Source organism: Calypte anna, chromosome 13, assembly GCF_003957555.1.
Source record: "Calypte anna isolate BGI_N300 chromosome 13, bCalAnn1_v1.p, whole genome shotgun sequence".
NCBI lineage: Eukaryota > Metazoa > Chordata > Aves > Apodiformes > Trochilidae > Calypte > Calypte anna.
Window position 1 is genome coordinate 2,108,728 of NC_044259.1, and position 21,048 is coordinate 2,129,775.

The following is a 21,048-nucleotide window of genomic DNA, read 5'->3' on the forward strand; positions in this document are numbered from 1 at the left end:
TAGATAGGAGTCAAGCTTCTGACAAGAAGTGGAGCACTCTTAATTTGAGTGGCTGTGGTTGTTTCACTCAGCTGCTTAAGGAATAATCACTGGTTATTTACACTGGCTCTTCTTGGGAGAGTGTTCTGATCATCCTCTGGTTTTTAGTCTGCTCTCTGGGAAAAGCAGCAATACCTTGGGTGTAGCAACCAGCCCTGTCAGGGTAACAAAGGGAACAAGCAGCAAGTTTCTGACCTTTGCTGTTGGACCTTGTGGCAAGAACAAAAGCCTGCAGAAAGTGGATTAAGCAGAAATAATCCCAGCAGGCTGGAGTACAGAGAGTGATGGGAAGGAAAGCTGCTGCTCAGGCAGGGCTGGAGGGTATTATCAGTCTCCATACATCACTGGGCCTCAGTTTTCCCACTGCCTCTTGTGCTTGGCAGCTTTGCCTTTCTCCTCAACCAGAGACCAGAGCTTTTTTTTTTTTTTTTTATTGTTTTTCCCAAATTTTTGTGTCCTTGAATGATACAGGGCTGGCCAACTTGGGAATCAGCAGAAAATCCCAAGAGGAAACCTTTGATTCCAGCCTTACCTGAGGTGGAACTCTTGAGGGCTGGGAGAGGGGCAGGACAAGGACTTGTTTGCAACTGGGTCAGTGGTGTTGGTGTGGCCAGAACCTCCATGGCCCAACCTGTCTCTTGGAGTTGCCCAAAGGCAGGAGCAGCTGCTCTGAAACAGCTCAGAGATGATTCCTGCTGTGGGGTTGCTGTGTTATTCACCACAGCCTTTCAGGTTGGGGTGTTCTTCACCCTTTTTTTGGGGTGCTGGCTTGTTTGCTCCAAAACTTGAACCTCTCCTGTGAGGAATGTTGGAGGGGTGGGGTGGGCAGTGCTGCCAGGCAGAGCCCCCCTTCCCCCAAGTGTAGGGATAACCAGGAGGCAGAACAATTTCATTGTTGTTTTTATATATATATATAAATACCACTGACCTATTTAATATATATATCATAAGAAATATGAATATATCCAGCGGGAGGCTTGGAGTGGTGTGAGAGGGCCAGGATGAATGGCTTCTATTTTAAGATTTAAGCTGAGGCACTTTGGATTCAGCCCCATCCCCATCTGTCTTGCTGATCTCTTGGAAATGCTTTACCTCTCAGGAAGCTGGGACACGGGTTGGCTTTGGGTGGGAGAGCAACTAAGAGGTCAGTTCCCTGTCTTGTGTGGCTTTCCCTGGGCCTGACAGCAAAGGGGAAATCAGAAGCTGAGGAAGAATGGTGGTTTCTTGCTGCCCCATAATGCTGCTCAGGGCTGTGATCCTTGCTGCTGGCCCTGCCCAGCCTTGCTGTAGCTGCTTGACCTTTTGAGGTGCTCAAACCCACCCCACAGTGGATGGTTGGACTTGGTTAGTGGCTGAGCAGCAGTGGTGCTCACCAGGGTGTGTGTGTTCTGAGCAAACTGGTTGTGCTGTGGGTCTGCTTTACAAGAGGCAGTGGGGAGGCCTTGGACCTTCCCTTACAGCCTTGGACCTTCCCTTACAGCCTTGGACCTTCCCTTACAGCCTTGGATCTCTGTTAAAGATCTCCTGTGTCACCTGGAAGTTCTGGCTGCTAGCTGGGCTTTTCTGGTGTTCAGGTTCCTCAGCAGGAAGGAGTTAGACATTACTTGGGGATTCTTGCTGTTCAGACTTAAAAAAAGAATAAAAAATGAATAAACAAGCTCTGATGTAACTGTCACCTTCTAACACGTACCTTTAGGTACATTAGGAAATAACTTTTTCCTGTGAGGGTGATGAGATGCTGGAATATCACCCAGGCAAGTTGTGTGAACACTTCCCTGGCAGTGTTGGAGCACCTTGGAGCACCTTGGGCTGGGGGGAGATGTCCCTGCCCATGGCAGGGGGTTGGAACTGAATGAACTTTAAGGTGCCTTCCAACCCAACCAGGCTGTGATTCTAATAGATTTAATCTTCCTGAAGTCCCCTTGGACTGGCAGGTGTTTGGAATGAGAAATCCTGTGGACCAGGGGAGGAGCTATGGATGCTGCAGGGAGTTTGTGACCTTGGTGTGGACATGTGAGTGCTACCTCATACCTGGGTGCCAAAAGTGGAGGAGAAGAGGGTTGGGATCAGCTCTGACACCTCACACTCCACAGCACCTTCTGCTACAAAGAGAGGTGGAATCTGCTGACCTGAGAGCAGGCCCTGCCCCACAGCCCCTTCACACCTCTGTCACACAGCCCAAAACTCTCACTGAAAGGTTCAGGGGCTCCAGGCAAAGAAAGTTGCTAAAGGTGGATTAAAATCTTGATTTTCTGTCAGGTTGCTGCTCCAAGTGAGAATGAAGCTGTCCCAAGCTAATGCTGGGGTCTGGGAGGAAATAAAATGGAAAACAGCTCAGAGTAGAGGAAGGAGGAAAGAGCAGGGCGTGGAAGCTGCAGGGAGGTGGGAATCTTGTCTGGAGGGGCACATCTGGTGTGTTGGGGTGCACCTGGAGCTCTGCTGTATACCAAGGTTTGGAATTGCCTGCTGAAGGGTGCTTGGTTGGTCACCTTCCTGATGCTGGCAGTTCCACTAAGGGCTGGAGTAGCATTAACTCCATCTTTACAACAAGTGTTGTGGCCAGGAATGTGGGGAGGAAATGGTTGGGCTGGAGGAGTTAACTTGAACTTCTCTAACTAATGCCTTTGGAGTTAACAATTAAAACTAATTATAACTTGAAACACGTGCAGGGTGAAGGTAGGACTTAAAAAACACTGGTGTTCAATAGTGTTTTAAATACTTGTGTGGAGTTGGTGAGCTCCTTGGTGAGGAGGAGTTTTAGCTGGGTGTGGGAGGAGGGTCCCAGCTGGTGGTGACATGGGGCTGGTGGCAGTGCCCTGAGACCTTCCATGACTTAGGAAGCAGAAATAGATTCCCTCTTCTATCAGATGCCTTCCTGGAAGGAAGCCCTGAGTAGGGGTATGTTTTGTTGGGAACTGAGGAACACAAATCTCATTTTGGAGCCTAAAGTTCCTTGGAGAAGTGGGGCTTTTGGGATATCCAATCCATGGGTGTGATGGGTGGTGGGCTCACCCAGCAAGGCACCCTGCCCCTTCCTTTGCATCATACTTCCTCATTTTTGCTGAGAAACTGCTGAATGCTGGGAGATGGGTCAGGTGAAGGCTGTGATCCTCACCAGTGGGCACAGCCCCAGGGGTGTTGTGCTGGAGGGGAGATGGCAGAAACTTTTAAGGTGGCTTTCTAGATGAAGGCAGGTTGTGGTGAGGTGGCCTCCTGAGAGCCAACTCAAACTTGAGTCTTCACTTCAGAGTTCCTACAGCAAAACCTGCTTGTGCCTAAGGCTCAGAAACTGCCTGGAATGGTAGGGAGCTATGGCTTTCTTCAGGTTTTGGATTAAAATAAGTGTTGTCAGGACCTTGGTTAACCAACCCTCCCAGAGAGCTGCAGTGGTAGGGGGTTTGTAGGTGACAGCAGTTTGTAGGTAACTGAATCCTCCAAGGCTGAGGAGTCCCAGTTTGATGTCAACCCTGGAGTGGTTTGTTCTGGGTTACACACACAGCTGCTTCCCACTCTTCCTCAGCAATGTCTGGAAGCAAAGACCTCGCTCAGGCTGGTGGCAGGAAACTGCTGAGGACTTTTTAGAAGGCAAAATAACCTCTTGGTTACTTTGTACCTTCCCCGTGGTACCTGGGCAGACACAGCCCTCTGTAGCCACCAGGCCTGTTCCTGAACTTGCCTCTGCAGGTCTGACAGGTGAGTGGTGGGAGTCACAGCAGCACCTTGGAGGGAATGAGATGGCAGGAGGCAGCTCTGCCCTGCCAGGGAATCCAGCTCTGTGGTGGCCTCTGGGCTGCAGAGCCAACTAGGGGGCTGCTCCAGCTGGGGGCTGCTCTCCAGAGGTGACTTGTTGGAGGTTACACCTCCTTGTTGTTGTTCTATTAAAGTTGGGAGGTGTTTTGGCTTTTTTTAATTTTTATTGCAGGGCCTTGGAGTAAAAGTTGTTACTAAACTTTTCCCAAGCAGAAGGAACCCCTGTGTTGTTTTTTACCTGAGCCTTTAAACCTGGGATGCTTCAGTCTGTATTGCTGGAGCAGAACCTCGAGTGCTGCCTTAGGAGAGAGCTGCATCCCCCTGACAAGTGGTGTGAGTGTTGCCAGTCAGCTCTCTGCCAAGATGCTGTTCTGTTAACCAAGCTGCTGGAACTGGAGAGGAAGAAATAATATTTTGTTGAGGATCTCCTGCTAGCTGAGCTTCACTGCTACCTCTACACCAGCCCTGAGACTTCCTTCATGGGCTCACTGAGGGGGTGTTCTTCCATCCAGTTTGTAGGGTGAGTGAAGATCAGGGCAGCTTTGGAGCTGTGGATTTTCCAGCTGGGAGGAGGAGGAGTGCCTGAGCTGCAGCTTCCCCAGAAGTCACTGCTTCCCCTTTGGAGGAGGGGAGGTGCCCGGGTGGCTCTTAAATAGAACCCCCAGGAGGTTGTGATCAGACATGGAAATCAGTTCTTACACCTGTACTCCTGACTCTGGTGGTGTGGCATTGGATTTCTGCATGAAACAGGGGTGACAGGGATGAGAAGTGGTATGGAAGAGAGGTTTAGGTATGGGGTTTTTTTAATAGATGTGTTTGGGGTTTTGAGTGCTGCAACATTAATTTGTCTTTTCCAGAAGATGGGTGTTTGGAAGTGGGCTGTACTCCATGCACCTGGAGACAGAGGAGCTGTATTCCTGGCTGTTAGGTTTTCATGCCTGTACTTTTTGATTTTTTGGGGTATGTGGAAGCTCCATAACCAGGAGCAGGCTGAGCAGGAAGGTGTGTGGCCTTCAGGTGACAGTGTTCCTGTCCCTGCACTGCCTGCCCAGGGTGTCTGCTGCCCTGGCAGTGCTGAAACACTGCCCAGACTGCTAGCAGACTGTAGGCTTCAAGCTGTTTTATCTAGAAGCTTCTCTGGTACCTGCAGCCCTTTAGGGTGGAGGAAGAGTGTTCCTCTGGTGCTCAGGTTGGTGGCTGCCATCTCTGGGGTTGTAAGCAGTGAGCATGTTCTGCTCCTCAGGCTTGGAACTCAGAGGTGAGGAGGGAATCCTCACTTGGCTGGAGTTGGTTGCTCTGGATTAACACACACAGCTGACAGCTCTGAAGGGCTTTTCCTCCTCTCCACTTCCAGAAGGGAGCAGGAATTGCATGCTCAGTGTCTCCTGTACAAATCCATGCAGAACCACGATCAGTGTGTGTGGATCAGTTCTGTCAGGAGCTCAGGAGGAGAGCTTTGGGGACCTGGTGTTGAGCCAGGAGGCTTTCAGCTGGGCTCTGGAGAGGTTGGGAGAGCAAAACCAGGCTGGGAAACACTTCCCAGCAGTTAAGGTGTGTGAAGCTTTGCATCTCCACTGCAAGGGGGACTGAGGGAAGAGTCCCCAGAGCCACCTGCTTGCTGTGAGGCCACGTTCTCCTCTGGCAGCAGAAGAGGGTTTGGTTTGTGGTGCCTTCAGGTTGAAACTCCTGGAGATCCTGGATTGAAGAGCTCAAATGCTGCCTGTAAACAACGAGAGGAGAGGAGGGGGCTGAGTTTTTCCTTCCTGCAGTCACTTTGTCTTGCTGGTTGGTGTGAAATCCTTTCTCTGAGAAGTGTGGCACCTGAGCCTGCTGCTGGTAACCCTGGAGGAGAAAACCAGAAGAGAGCAGCCAGGCAGGGAGCCTCCCCCCAGTGCTGGGTTTAGTTGTCCTGAGGATGGTTGTCTGCTCTTGGTTTACCTTTCCAGGCTGAGCCAGCCCAGAAAGCAGGGAATGTGTTTGGGTCTGACGTGCAAAGCAGCTCAGTGGTTGAGCCAGAAATAGAGCAGACAAATTTTGACTACAAGCTTCACTCTCTTTGCCCTTCCCACTAAATGTCTCTTTCCTGAGGAAATTGCTCCTGTGACTGTGGTGTGGGGATTCTCATTCTGATCTGGGCTGAAGTTGTGTTTGGAATGGAAACTTGGGAGTTGGGGAGTGTTCTGAATCACTTGACCCACTCGGAGCAATTGAGACTCATAATAGGATTTCTTCTGGAGAGGAAAATTTGACTGATGCAGGTACTTGAGAAGTGAGGATTTATTTCCAGCCGGGGGTCAGCAGGTCCCTGTAACCACCTCGAGTCACTGGTGCTGCTGGAGATGAAACCAGCACAGGCTGTGGGAGCTTGGTGTACCCCAAAAAGGCTTTGGAGGCTTGAGGTGATAACCAGGCTGACTGCAGCTGGAGCACCCTGGGAACTGGTACAGAACAGGGGCTAAAATGAGGCTGACAGTGTGAGTGGTTGGACTGAGGCCACCTTATCTCAGTGACCTGCAGATAGTGGAGGCTCTAATACCCCTAATGCTTGGGCTTTCTGGAGGTTGGTTATCAATGAAGGGAAACCTGATAGAGCCTGTGACTCAGTGAGGATTGCTGTGATGTGACAGGTTATGGAAACCAGGACTGACACACCTGGATTAAAGGTGACGCAGCTTTGCTTTGCCCTGCCTGGGAGTTTTATGGTCTCACCACTCTCTCCATCAGAAAACACTGCTGTGAGCATGATGTTTGTGAGCAAGAATGAGAGCCAGAGTGCTCCATGGTTTGGTTTTGGGTTTTTTTTTCAGCAAGAACATGTTGGATGTGAAATGAAATGCACTGAATTGTTGCTGTTTTTTCCAGGAGTTGAACGATCTGGCACGTGATCCTCCAGCACAGTGTTCAGCAGGGCCTGTGGGTGATGACAGTAAGTATGCTGCTCCCAGCCAGCACTTCCCATCCCTGACTTCTTTCTAAAACAGGATGACCAAGAAAACACTCCTGTCACTTCTGGTTAGAGTGTGGCTTACTGCTCCACATCCTAACCTGATGTTTGTCACCTCTCTGTGTCCCTGATGCCTTCCTCCTGGGTCACTGGAGATCTTGGTCACTCCCAGGGTGTGGATTGGGTGCCTGTGTGCTGAAGACACCTGAAGTTTCACCTTTCCTGCTGGGATATTTTCACAGCCAGGAAACTCCAGTACTTCTGTGGCCAACCCAGCAAACTGCTCTGTAGAGCTTCCTGAATTTCAGTGTTACCAGACCTATATCTAGTGTACTCACATGGTCCTGTGGAAGTTAAACAATCTGCTCCTAATCCTCTGCTACAGCAAGGTCAGGGGTGATTGTATTTTACACAAAATTTAATTAGCACTGTGTTTTGCAGGAGGGCTGCATGTAATCCTTGTGCAGCAGTGGTTAAAAGGTGAATAGAAGGAGACTAGTTGGTAAAACAAATCTTAAATCATGAAGTAATGTTTATTTGATGATATAAAAGTAGATTTCTTTTTGAAGTTTAATTGTTCTGTCAGATGAGTTACAGCAGCACTGGAAACATTGGTTCTTGAACCCGTTTTGAGCTCTTGCATTACAGAGCAAACCAGAGGACTGAAAAAAACAGGTTTGGCTCATTATTTTTAAGCAAGATTTCACTCAGTTTGGAGTATCACTTGTGGTTTTCTCAAGAAACCAAATGAGAATGGGATTCTTGCTGTCAGGGCTCACTTGTTGCCTGGTTTGGGTGTAGCTGCTGAGGTATGGAATAAGGATGCTCCATCTGCACTTCCTAAGTCACAGAGTGTTGGTTTTAAAAGCTGTACTCAAACCAGTTGGCCCTGTCAGCTTCTGTTTTGGGGACAGCCCAGGATGAGCTTTTTAACCTGTGCATCAGCAAAGCTGTTTCCCTGCTGTGGATTGGAGTTACTCTTCCTTTGTGAAGCTCAAGGACCTGTGTTAAAGCAGCCAAAAAAAGGCAGTTGTTATTTAAATTCATACCCAGATTATTTTTTTTTGTCCAACATCAGAGATCTGCCACCTAGAACACAGATTTTTGCTTAGAGAGGAGGGCAAGATTTCCTGTGTGATCTGAGTGCTGCCTTAGTTTAGTTCTGGGTTCAGTCTTCTCCATTTTAACAAGGATTCTACACTTTCTGGTGAGCTACTTTGCTTTTTTAATAGCAGCATTAAACCTCTGGTCATAGCTTAGGTGAGCAAGGTAAGAAAGGTGCTTGCTGTGAGCCAGGAACACTTTGCAAATTCATTTTGTGCTTTGTTACTGCCCTGGGCCTTGGGGGGAGTTTAGGAACTTGCATGATGGTGGAATTTAATGCATAAAATGCCTGAAATGAGAGGATTTGTTTACAGTGCTTGTAGCAGCTCTGCTGTTGTAGGAACCCTTGGAAGCTGCAGCTGGGATGCATTGAATTTGAGCAGTATTTTCCCTCTTCAGTGAAGCACCCAAGCTCAGGAGAGGGGGGGATATTTGAGCAGGGAAACCCTCAAGCTGTGCCTTAAGAACTGTAAGGTTAGGTATCCTTTCTAAAAAGAAAAAACTCCCTGCCAAGAGCTTTCCAAATAATTCCTGAACTCTTCAGAGAAGTGCCAAAATGTACAGAAATTTACATGTCCCTATAGGAATCCAGGACTGGATTAAAAAAGAAAAAAAAAAAAGCACTTGAAACCTGAGAATGAAAATGCTGAAATGAGTGGGGATGTTCCTGTTCACTGCTTTCAAGCCAGTGAAAAGCTGTCTTTTTGGTTTTGAGGGTTTTCAGCAGTAGTATCAAGTTGGTTCTGGTTATTCCCCAGCTTATTTCTGCTTTCAGAATAGTATTTCAAAGAAGCTTGGAGTTCTGTGGAAGAAAAGTTACTAAGATGTAGAGCCAGTCTTGAGGGTTTTTTCCCCTCCTTAATTTTGCAAGTGTGATTTGTGCTGTGAGAAGCTCCTCAGTGGTTTCCACAGGGTGTATCCAAGGTGACAGAGCTCCTTGGAAGGTAACAACTTGATCAATTTTGGTTATCAAAGGTTACTTCAGAGTTGGTTTTTATTTAATCCATCAGTAACACTCAGTTCTTCTCCTGATACTTCTCTCTGACAGACCTCAGATGAAAGGTTTTTTTCATTGTTGAGAGCAGCATTCTGGATGGCTGTGAGTGGAGAAGCAGAAGGTTTCATCTATGAGGTCCTGGTGCTCTGGCTCTGCCTCAGTTGCCTTCTCTGAGTGATGTTTCTCAGAGTTCAGGACATGCTCTGCTTGCAGAGAGGACCTTGTGGCTGCCCCAGCCCCTGCAGACTGTCCCCAGTTGTCACCTTCTTGTCCCTGTAGGTCATAAACTGGGGAAAATGGAGAGCTGGGAACTGGGACAGGATTTCCTTTCTCCTGGTGATGTCACTTCAGCTCTCTTCCACCCACCTCTGGCCTTACTTTGGGATACATGCTTGGGATTGGGTTGCAGTGGGACACAAAGTGGTCTGCCAGGAGTCAGCAGCCCTTCTGCTTACTGGAGAATTTGTTGAATGACTGATTTCAAAGTAAAGGAATGCCTGGAGTAACCTCTGCCTGATAAATCCATCTTTCAGCTCATCAAACATTCCTTGGCTGTTGTGAGAATCTACAGCTTGGCTTTCAACAAGCACTTTCCTTGAGGCTGGAGGAGGAAAAACCAACTAACCAAACATCCTTGTAGCTTGTCAAGTGTTAAGATTTGCTCTGAAAGCGTTTTTCCTTTCTGGTTTCTCTTGGGTTTAAGACAAAAGCTTCAGGTCCAGTGCAGTCACAGTGAATCCTCCTGACACCTCCTGATGCTTGGGAAATTCATGGCTGATTTTTCTCTGATTAGACCCAAACTTCCCTACTGGGTTTCTGCTCCCTTTGTCCTCCTGGTGGAGGTTTCTCACTGTCCTGCTGCAGGTGATGGGTGCTTCCTGTGAAGCTCTCTGACTCTCTTACACTGGGTGGGCACCAAGTAGGAACTCCCAAGCCCCTGTCTTGATTTCCTTGCCCTGGGCTCTTCCCACTCAGCCTTTTTGGGTTTCTTGGGGTTTTTTTGTTGTCTTTTTTTTCTCCCTCCTCCTTGTATGAGATCATTCCCAGTCATAATGCCTCTACCTCATGTAATTAAAAACTGCTCATGCTAAATGAGAACAAGTAGTGCCACTCTGGGCCAAAATTGCTGTTGGCACAGGTAGTCTGGGGAGCTGCAGACACCACTGAAGTACTCAGCTTTACTTCAGCTTCTGTGTCTGGGAGCCTCACCCTGCAACAACTGGAGTCCTGATGGCAGCTTCCCAGTTCTGAGGAACTGTTACCATCCAGAGGGAAACTTCCCATGGTACAAATAATCTGTTGAGTTGGGGCTCTTGGCCTTTGGAGAACATGGGAACCCTGAGAAGATCCTGCTGTGAACAGCATTGATTGTTTTCCTTGTGTTCTGCAGCATAAAGGCATTCTTAGGGAATTTTCCATCCTGGAAGGATGACCAGGAGCCAGCAATGTGTCAGGAAGTCCTATGGCATCCTGGGGTGCACCAGAGGAGGGGGGGTTAGTGGGTGGAGAGAGGTTCTGCTCCCCCTCTGCTCTGCCCTGCTGAGGCTGCATCTGGAATAGTGTGTCCAGTTCTGGGCCCCTCAGTTCCAGAAGGACAGGGAGCTGCTGGAGAGGGTCCAGCACTGAGCTTCCAAGGTGATGGAGGGAACATCTCCTGGTGAGGAAAGGCTGAGGGGCTCTGCAGCTTGGAGGAGAGTGAGGGGTGAGCTCATTAATGTCTATAAATATGCAAGGGGTGAGTGCCAGGAGGATGGAGCCAGGATCTTGGTGCCCAGTGACAGGACAAGGGACAATGGGTACAAACTGGAGCAGAGGAGGCTCCACATAAATACAAGGAAGAAATTCCTCACTGTGAGGGTGAGGGAGCCCTGGCCCAGGGGGGGTTGTGGAGTTTCCTTCCCTGCAGACATCCAGACCCTCCTGGCTGTGTCCCTGTGGGACCTGCTGGATGGAGGTGACCCTGCTCTGGCAGGGGGTTGGACTCCATGGTCTTTGGAGGTCCCTTCCAAGCCCTCACTTCCTGTGATTCTGGGAAGAAGTTCTCTCAGGCAGAGCTGTGTGAGACTGAGTTTTTGGTTCATTTCACCTCAAGTGTGCACCAGAGCACATCCTGGTCCCGTGTGTGCAGCACATGGGTGGTTTTGCTCTCTGTGAAGGTTTCTAGTGCCTTCTACTGCTCTGAGGAAGTCTTGAGGGCCACTGAGACTCAGCTTCAATGCTAAGCCAGGGCTCACATCACCTCTTTACCTGAGGTTTACACACAGGTTACTCTCCCCTGAGCTCAGGACCTCTGCGGGATGGATCCTGCCTGGCAGACACGAGTTGATGCTGCACCCTCCCTGCTCCACCAGGGCAGGCAGTGGCAACTGGGCTTGGCTTTTTTTTTCTTTTGGTAACTACAAAGCTGAGCTTGCAGAATGATTGGGTCTGAGCTGTTGCTCATCTCTGAGTGGATTTTTAGGGCAATGGGATTTTTTGCAGAGCCCAACACGAGCGTGGCCCCACAGGGATCCCACAGCATGGACCAGGTGGATGTGGAGTGTTGAGGACTTTGTCTCTATTTAATTGTTTGGCTTGGCTCCCCACAGCCTTGCAGAAGGCTTTGTTATTTTAGAGTAGACTTCTCCACTGCTTTGTCTGGAAGTTAAGTGGCTCATTGCTTCTCCAAACTGAAGTAAATCTTTCTCTCTTTCAGTGTTCCATTGGCAAGCGACAATAATGGGACCAGTAAGTATGAGAGAATTCTCTTCATAGCTTTTTATGGAGAATCCCTCCTGGAATAACTCCTCAGACTTCACTGGTTCTTTTCTATTAACAGAATGACAGTCCCTATCAAGGTGGAGTATTTTTCCTGACAATTCACTTCCCAACAGATTATCCCTTCAAACCACCCAAGGTGAGTGCCTTGCCCCATAAATCTCTTCATTCCCATATGCTGTAATGCACATTTGTTGAGCCTACACTGAAATTTTCCTTCTTCTGCAGGTTGCATTTACAACAAGAATCTATCATCCAAATATTAACAGTAATGGCAGCATTTGTCTTGATATTCTACGGTCACAGTGGTCCCCAGCACTAACTATTTCAAAAGGTACCTCCAATGCTCATTTAATTTTACTCTGCTGAAATGAATTACTGATTTGGATTTAGGATGTAAAGGAAAAAAAAAAAAAAACCAAACAAAACTGCTGCATTCCTGCTGTCAACCATTTCTGTGGTCACTGCTTCAGCCTTGTGACTCTGCCTCTGGCCTGCAGCCAATTCCTGAGCACAGGATGCTCTGGACATCCAATTTCCCTGTGACCACAGGGAGACTGCTCAGCTTTGCCAGTGGATTGGAGAGGTCTTGCTGGTACTAAGTACGTAGCCTTCCCACCTCACCTCAGAGTCTGAACACTTGGAACTAAAAAAAGCAAATAAAAAAACCAAAACACCCACAAAATTAAACCTCGTGCACAACAAGGAAGACTTCAATGGTCAGAATGCACAGGGCAAATCCCACTACCTGTGGCCTTCAAAAAACACCAAGCCTGCTTTGATTCTTTGTCATCTTAAAAAAAACCAACAAAAGTCCCTTTTTAAAGGCAACATTGGAACCATGTTGGTCATTTTTTAACATCCTATAACATGGGCTACTTTAATATTAAAGTTTAACCAGCTTGCAATTTTTTGTTTTTTTTTTCTTTTTATCAAAACCCATCTTGGTCCATGTGAATTGTGCTGGCCTGTGGGGCACAGGAATGTCTCCTGTGCCTGGCAGAGCAGTGTTCGTATTATTTAATGGAAATGGGGGTTTAAAACACCTTGAAAGGAGAACCAGGATTGAATCTTAGGGATTTTTCTGGCTGCTGGAAGCATAGATCTGTGGTTTGTAGATTTAGCTGTGGCATTTGACAGTATTTTTGGTCTCTCTTTTGAGAGTTTTGGTCATGTGTGGACCATGTTCTGACCATTCCATTTTTGTAGTTTCAGACTTTCTTTGTAATTAAAAGCTGCAGATAGCATGGATTTAATTACAGCTTCCTTCACACCTTGTCCCAGCAATATGAGGCTATCCTGTTGCCTGGAATTCTTCTCCCCAGCTCCATGTGATGTTCCCAGGCACTTTCTGGTTCAGACAGGTGACTTCTGGTTACCCCTCACTTGCACACCACAACTTTGCTGAACTCACAGGTTCTTCTGTCCCACTGAAGGCTTCTGTGTTTGTAGGAAGGCAAAAAAATGGACTGGGGTCTTGACAGGAGTGGATCTGGTTGAGCATGGAGCTGAAAGTCTTCCCTGTGAGTTCAAAGAATGGAGAAAATGATGGCAGAACAGGGAAAGTGATTGTCAGGTTGATGCAGCTTTCTGTCCCAGTGCTTTGGGGCCAGCAGGAGCTCCTGTGAGAAGCCCTGAGTTAGTACTGGTGACTCTCACCTTGCTGACCAGCTGGTTAGAGTACTAGAGATGGAGGGTATGGAATGTGGTGTGGCACCTGACTTCAGGGAAGGGGAAGTGACTGTAATGGGCAGTGTGGTGCTGGCATGTTGGAACACTGGGGGATGGCCTGGAATTAGGACAGCTGGGAAAAGAAGGGGGAAGAATTTCAGAGGTTAGTTGAGGCCATCAGTGGATTACCTAGTTAATGACTGTCACCTTTTAATCACACACTAAATACCTTCCTGTGAATTTTGCAACTCATGCAGTGTGCCCTTAACACCTCACTCTGCCTTGAATTAATTTATTTTTTTTTTTCTTATTCTCTTCAAACTGCATCCTGGTGGCACAGCTGGAGTGAGCCCCAGGATCAGTGTGACTGCTCTGTGCTCCTCAGCCTTGTCTGTCACCTCCCCCTCCTCTGAAAGGACACTCCTTGAGTTAGGTGTCTTCATGGTGCTGATCCCTCTGTGCAGAAACATCCATGTGAACAGGAACTCTCCTTCCTCCAGCACTAAACACACCTAGGAGTGACCAGTGGGAAACCAGTCCTGTCTGAGTCCCCTGGGTCTTCATTCCATGAAGAAATTCTTATGGGTGACTTCAGGGGAATTGGGAATCCTTCCCTCAGAAATAACAGGGGTGGCTGGGCAGGAAACAGATCTCAACTTAGGAGGAAACAAAAGCTGGTAGTTAAAAGGAACATTTCTGGCTTGAGCAAGGGTAAATTAATTCCACAAAGGCAACTTTGGTCATTTAGGGTGGAAATCTTGTTTTCAGTCAGTTTAGAACTGTATCTTTGCAGACTTTGGGGCTATCTCAGCCCCTTGTAACTCTTTGGTAGACTTAGCAAAGAATGAATGTAGGACTAATAAATATAAGTGAGAATGAATCTTCCTCTTGGTAGGAAGAGCTCTTGGGTTAGGTAATTAAAACTGAAGTTATTCAGCAGGCAGCTTACAGCCCTTCCAGAGCAGCAGTTTGGGATTTGTAGTCTAGGTTTCTGAGAGCATTTCCTAACTTGTGCCACCCTTGAATTAAAAAAACCTGTAAGCAGATAACTAGAACACAGCTTTGAAGAAAATGCCCATCCTTTACTGACAGAGGAATCAGGGAAGTCTAGGAACAGATCTAAGGAACAGCTGATCATTCTCAGCATCCTCCTCCTGGGGGCAGCTGGTAGGGAAGGTTCTCAGCAGCTGATGGAGAGCCAGATGTCACGTTGCAGTTGCTCTGTAGCATTTCCGTCTATAGTGCCACTTTCTTTGGTGGAAAGACTGGAAAAAAAAATCCCAGCAGTGCTACTCAGTCATCCCAGTTAAGTGGGAAAGGGAGGGAAGGCTCTTGGCTTCTCAAACTGCCTGGTGTCTGCTCTGCCCTTTTTGGGGGCTGTTGGAGCAGTTTTGGAGCACTAAATCCATAAGGGGGTTTGTAAGTCCTTCTGTAAGCAGTTTGATCCTTTCACCAGCAGAGGTGAAGGAGCATCTTGGGTTTGTGTTCTGTCTTTTTTAGGGGTTTAATTCTCCAGATCTGTTAAAATTGAGTCCTGAAGAGCTGGGAGAACAACACTGAGTGTCTCAGTAGGATAGTTAACTTGGTTGTTTTGGTAGTTCCTTAAGGAAGTGGTCCCTCAAGAATACATGTTGTAGAATAATTAGTCACAAAATAGTCTTAAACACACCTCAGTGGTTAATTTCAACTCCAAACCTTTAGCAGGATCCATAGGCTTAAATGTAAATTGTTATCTCAAAGTATCCCAATTGCCTTCAACTGCTAATAACTTCAGCCTTTTGGGGGAGAATCCCACTTTCTCTTGGATTTGGGCAGTGGATGTGCCAGAGTTAATGCACACCTGGAGCACTTTGGGAAGGCTCAGCCTTACCTGCCCTGATCCCTCCTGCTCCTCCCCTGTGGGTTTTATAAAACCTGCTGAGCCCTGGAGCTGATCTCAGGGTTGGAAGCCAGGGGAACCACAGGGGTGGCTTCTCTCTTCTTCACTTGAGTTCACTTTTGTTTGCTCACTGTGCTCTCTGCAGGGTGATTTGTTCTGTGGTGCAGCTCTTGTGGGTGTTCTGGAATTAAATTTGGGAATCTGATGGGAATTCCCACTCCCCCAGCAGTTTGAGTGTCCTTGGTCTTTGTAGTGCAGTCTTTTGCAGGTGAGGGAGTTGTGGCTGTGCCCATGGCTTTTCATTTACCTGTTGGGAGTGCTTAAGCAAAAATGACAGGAGGAGAATGTGTGTGGCTTTGTCACCTGCCACGGGTCACCCTCTGCCTGTGTGCTGAGCTGGCCTTGTCCAGAGAACTTTGGTTCTTGTGTGACAACAACTCCTTTGCAGCTTCAGTGTAGTCACTGCTGGCACTGCTCAGTGGCTGCAAGAGGAGTTGGGCCCTGCAGCTCGAGGGAGGTGACCCTGGAGCCCTCTGTCCACTGCTGGGCTCCCCAGGGATGTGGGCACACTGGAGAGAATCCTCTAAGTTCATGCTGAAGGACCTGGAGGTCAGGCTGGAGATGTGTGGTGGATAAACACCCCCAGGGAGGGTGCAGAGAGGACAGAACCAGGCTCTTCAGTGGCACCCAGTGACAGGGCAAGGGGCTGGGATCCAAGGTGGTCCCTGTGGACATTAGGGTGGAAGTTCTGTAAGGATGCAGAGCACTGGCACAGGTTTCTCAGGGAGGTTGTGGAGTCTCCATCCTTGGAGAGCCTCAAAAGCCACCTGGAGATGGTCCTGGACAGTGGGTCTAGGTGGCCCTGGCCTGAGCAGAAGGGTTGGACAAGGTGATCTCCAAAGGTCCTTTCCAACCTCAACCAGTTTGTGATACACTGGGCAAAACTTAACTTTTCTTCTCTTGTCACCAGAAATTGTTGAACTGACTTAGCAGGAATTCAAGTTGCTTTGAAGCAAGAAGTTTAAACTGCTCAGATATAAAGGTACACTTCTGTGAGACTAGGTAAGACTGCTGGAAGAGTTTGAAATGGGACTGTGGTTAAGTAATAGGACTGAATTTGAACTGAGTCTGGAGCTGCTTTAATGTACTCAGCTGCATCTTGCCTGTTCATGGTCAGAAGCCAGACATTTGGTGGTGACCAGCACCTGAACTGGTGTGTTCCCAGTTGTCCATGTCACCAGCTTCCTGTTTGTCAGTGCTGGTGGAACTTGCTGACAACTCTGTGCCTCAAAAATTGAGAAGTCTTTGGGCCTGAAACTGCAATGAGTTGATTGTAGAGACAAATCTTCCTTCCAGGAGTCAGCTTTCTCCCTCTTTTTGAGGAACAGATTGCTAAATTGTAATGGATCTCAACGTGCAGGCTTTTGACTGCCAGGCAGATGATAAGGAAAGGAGGAGCCTGAGCTGGTGTGAGAAGCAGGACAGCTGGATAAAGCCTCTTAATTCCATTTCAGAATTCCTTGGCAGTGCTGTGTGTCCAAACCTCAAATTTATGCTAGCAGAGATGTTTCATAATCCCCAGAGCAGCAGCCTGAATTCAACCTGAGCTGACAAACTTTTACTTTCATGTTTGGAACCTTGGCTGGATGAGCTGGATCAAAAAGCTCAGCACTGTGGCCTGATTTCCAGGAGGGTGACAAAGAGCTTCCTGGTGTAATATTTGTCCCTCACCTCTGGCACAGCAGGCAGGACAGGTACCCTGAGCTTGGGATGCTGGGGTGGTATCCAGGAATTGATAGCTCCCTGTTTTATCCAACTGCTCTGGGACAGTGGATGAGCTTCAGGAGGATGGGAGGCATCTTCAGGGCAGCTGAGGGAGTGTCACCTGCTGGCCTGGCCCTCTGGCACCCAAAGGGGCTGTGTCAGTGCCACCTTGGAATGGGAACAAAAATTTTCCTGGTGCACTCTTAGTGCTCCCTTAGGTGGGAGGAGAGGGGCTGAGGGACTGCTGAGACCCTTGGCACCTCGCAGGAGTTGAGTCCCCAGGAATAACTTCTCTTGAAAGGGATTTTATCCATTCCTCTCCTCCTGCTGCTGTAGGAAGCTGCTCTGTGCCTTTCACACACCAGTGAGGAGCCAAAGCTTCCACCCATGGGCTGCTGGGTGCCCAAGGAAGCCTTTTACTCCTGGATAATTCTAAATTGAGTCTCTTCTTCAGAGAGCACTTGCTGCCCCAAACAGCTCCTGAATCAGAACACAGCCACTTCAGATGGGGTTTTTCTGGGGAGCTCATTACCTTGGAAGCACTGACACTTGTTTTTTATCTCCCTGCTGTGATAGAGTTGGAGATTCCATTGCTCCTCTGTCACTTCTCCTTATCCTGAAGTCTCCCATAAACGAGTGCTTTACTGGAGCAGGATTTGTTTGCAATCCCAGCTGAACTTTAATAAAATTTATTACGGTTAATACCCTACATTGAAGGGGACAGCTGGATAGGATGGATATTAGACCCACTCAGGCTTTGCAAACACATGGAATGCTTTGAGTTCAGGGTTTGGAGGGTGACTTCTGTGCTGAGGAAGTGGAGGGAATAACAACTGCTGGGGCAATCATCTGAAGTCACTGTCAGAGCTGTCATGTCTTGGGCTTCTGCATCCAGAGCATCTGCATCTCTGATGAACTGGGGTCACAGGCTCAGAACAGGGTGGCAGGGCAGGACAGGACCCAAAGAAAGCAGAGGGTGTAGCTTCATAGCCCTGCAGGCTGTGCCTTGCCCTAACGAGGCTTAAACAGAGTTTTTTAGTGTTGAGCATCTATAGCAATTAACTGAACCCAACTGACTTGACCCCAGTGGGTAGGGAGGTGAATTAAACACTGGCTTTTGTACATGGCTGCTTCTCCCTCCTAAAGCCCACTGCCAGCTCTGGCAGCCAGAGGTGTGTGATACACTTCATTAGAACACCCACAGAAGTTAAGTGCCACCTGGAAACCTCCAGCACCTTGAATTTCCTTCTCCTGTTGTCAATTGTCAGGGTTTAATGCTGGGCTGGCAATTAAACTGAATTCCAGGTGTTCTCTATGAATCCCCTTCTCCTTCCTGATAAAGGAAGGAGAGAGAATAAGAGAGATGATGGGTTGGGAACTAAACTACACAGCTTTAATGAAACAGGAATGATAAGTAGGAAACATTACTAAATCTATACAAATATACAGGAAAATTGATCCCAGGTTCCTCCCCCCTCTCCCCCAATCACTCTCACGTCACCACCGAGGCTGCAGGGCAGCCCTGGGAAAGTCCAGGCTGGAATCCTGGGGTCAGCAGCAGTTGGGAGCTGGAGGCAGGAACACACAGATTCAGGCTGGGATGGATCAGGAGCACAGGCAGAGGAAGGGATGGAATCCTCCCAGGATGCTGAAGCAAAGAGGGAGAGGGGAAGAAGGGGAATCAGGAAGGGGTTTGAGCCTGGTGATCCCTCAAATGTATCCTGAGTATGAGGTGTATGGGATGGAATCCTCTGCTTGGTCAATTCTGGTCATTTCTCTTGTCTGTTCCTCCCTAAGGGAGGGTTTCAGGTGTGACCTCTTGACTCCTTTTCTCCTTCGGGAGGGCAAAATGTTCCTCAGAGCTGAGCAGTGTCCCTGGTTCTGCAGCCCAGGCTCCAGCAGTAACTCTAACCATGGAGTGGGCTCAGTCCCAGCAGCAGCCACTGCCTGAGAACCTTGCTGTTCATTTCAGCAGTGCAGCTCCTGATGAGACTGAGCTGAAAGCAAAAGCACAAGGCAGAAAATCCCCTTGATCCTGGCCCAAAGCAGGACAACACTCCAAGAAGAGGTCTCTCTTCTGGCTTTGGAGCTGCTTCCCTCCCCCTGCAGCTGAGGGCTGGTGGCTTTTGAAAGGCTTTTTTTCAGCTCCTGGCCTGCCAGAAGTTAAATGTTGGGTTTAAATGGAGCAGTCAGTGTTCCAGTGGGCAGGTGGTGGTTTGCTTTATTTTCTGTATTGCTCATTTGGGAGGATCTGCTGAGAGCTGACTTCAGGAATTGTCCTGATCCATGACATAGCAGAAGCAACTCAACTCACTCCATTTGCAGCTACCTGCTCTTTGTTTGAGGTGTGGCAGAACCAGGAGGATGAAATCTGCTTGTCAGGACTGGCAGCCTGCTCTGAGGGCTCCAGCAGCACAGCACAGAAACCTCCTCAGATGATGAGGTGGTTCAGGCAGTGGTAAACTGTAGCTCAGCTTGGTGACAAGCTACAAATGGTTCTCTGTCTGGAGGAGCCACCTTGAGAAAGATGGTCCTTGAAGACTGGAGTGGTGTGTCCTCTCAGGGGAAGCTTAGAACTGAGTTATTCCACTCCTAGACCTCATTTTGCCCCTGAGAGCACATGGCTGGAGCATCCCTGGTGTGAAGGGATGGTTCTGCTTGGTGAGTGCCTTTGGATCACTGCTCCAGAGGGAAGCTCAGCCCATTAGGTGTTTAAAGCACTTTGGTAGAAGTCTTTCTGCTTGGTTTTGTTCTCCCCACCCCTTGGTTCTCATCAAGCAGTAGGAAGCTCCCTGAAGGAGATTTTGTCTGTGGGGATCCCAGTTGAGGTACTGGAGTTCAGGAGACTGCATGGATAGTGAAATTAAAAAAAACCAAACTAAAACCAAACCAATTTTGTAATAAAAGGGAGCTTTAAACAGACAGCACTTGAAGTTGCTGGGTGTTTAGCTACAGACTGAGCTGCTTTGAGAGTTGTGAGTGAAGACATGAGAAGCAACTCTGTGCTTGAACCCCTTGAGTCACTGGGAAGCAAAATTCACCTCTTCTGCTCACTCCTGCCAAGCCTGCAGACTGCAGCAGTGCAGAGCACACCCCTCTGCCCTGCATCTCTTTCAGCAAAATACCTGAGAGGGGTTGCTGGCAGCCTGGCACCACTTTGCCCATGGATGAGTAGGACAAGGTGTGAAACAATGCCCCTTGCTCTCCTTTGTAGCTTATTCCACCTGCTTCTGTGGTTATAAAACCTGATTATTTTTTTTTCCAACTATTTTTTGCCTTCTAGTAATCTTGCAGTCATTTCTCTAGTGGGAGTCAAGGCTTTGCTGTGACCCTTGTTGTAATAAAAGATGATTGCAGCAGAAGATGCTCTGGTTCTCTCCCTCCCACAGTGTTGGTTTAATTACTCTGATGTTCCTGTACACAGCTAACACTTCAAGGATTACTTCATTTTCTTGCTCTTGGAACTTTGGGAAGGTGCTTTTTGTGTTCTCTGTAGTGGTCTGGAGGCTGCTGATGTTGCTTGGTCTAAAATGTGTGTATATTCAGCTGAAAAACCCTGAGAGAAGGTTCCTGAATTGCTTTTGGGCAAGTAGCTGTGTCCAGCAGGCTATTAAAGTTGTGCTAATGCTGATAACTGAGTTAATGTGAAGGTACCAGCAAGAGCAAGCATAATAAAGGGTAATTTTGATTAATGAAGGCATATGAAACTAAAGCAGCTTGAAGCCAGATAATCCTCTCCATATTTGAGGTTTTTGGAGTAACACTTCTTACAAACAAGTCAAGAGAACTGAAATCTTTAGCTTTGTATTATTATTATTTAATTTTTTTTTTTTTTTGAAGGTGACTGGATTGCCAGAATTCATCACAGGAAACTTGTAGCTGCTGATTGACTTCTGGCAACCACCCAGAGTTTCAGTAAAGAGCATTAGGAGGATGGGATTTTATTTTATTTTTTTTTTAATGGTCCCCCTCATGCTGTGACTGCTTTAAAACCAAGAAGAGAAGCTCCTAGACAGGAACAGGGGGTGGCTGTCCCTTCCCTGTCAGCAGGGAGATCCTGTTCAGGGCAAATTGCATCTCAGCAGAGAGAACTTCCCTGTGGGCAGTGTCAGAGAGGAGGTGACACCAGTGTCCTGGTGGCCC

General features: G+C 48.0%; 1 protein-coding gene across 2 annotated transcripts in view; it reads left to right on the forward strand.

The window, feature by feature from the left end:
- Window positions 1–21,048, forward strand: part of UBE2D2 (ubiquitin conjugating enzyme E2 D2) — a 28,834-nt gene that overhangs the window by 2,182 nt on the left and 5,604 nt on the right. For both annotated transcript variants that reach the window (XM_030458833.1, XM_030458834.1), the window contains exons 2-5: window positions 6,652–6,715; window positions 11,530–11,561; window positions 11,653–11,730; window positions 11,820–11,925. In XM_030458833.1, coding sequence (XP_030314693.1) covers window positions 6,652–6,715; window positions 11,530–11,561; window positions 11,653–11,730; window positions 11,820–11,925 — 280 coding nt within the window. The remainder of the gene's footprint in view (window positions 1–6,651; window positions 6,716–11,529; window positions 11,562–11,652; window positions 11,731–11,819; window positions 11,926–21,048) is intronic.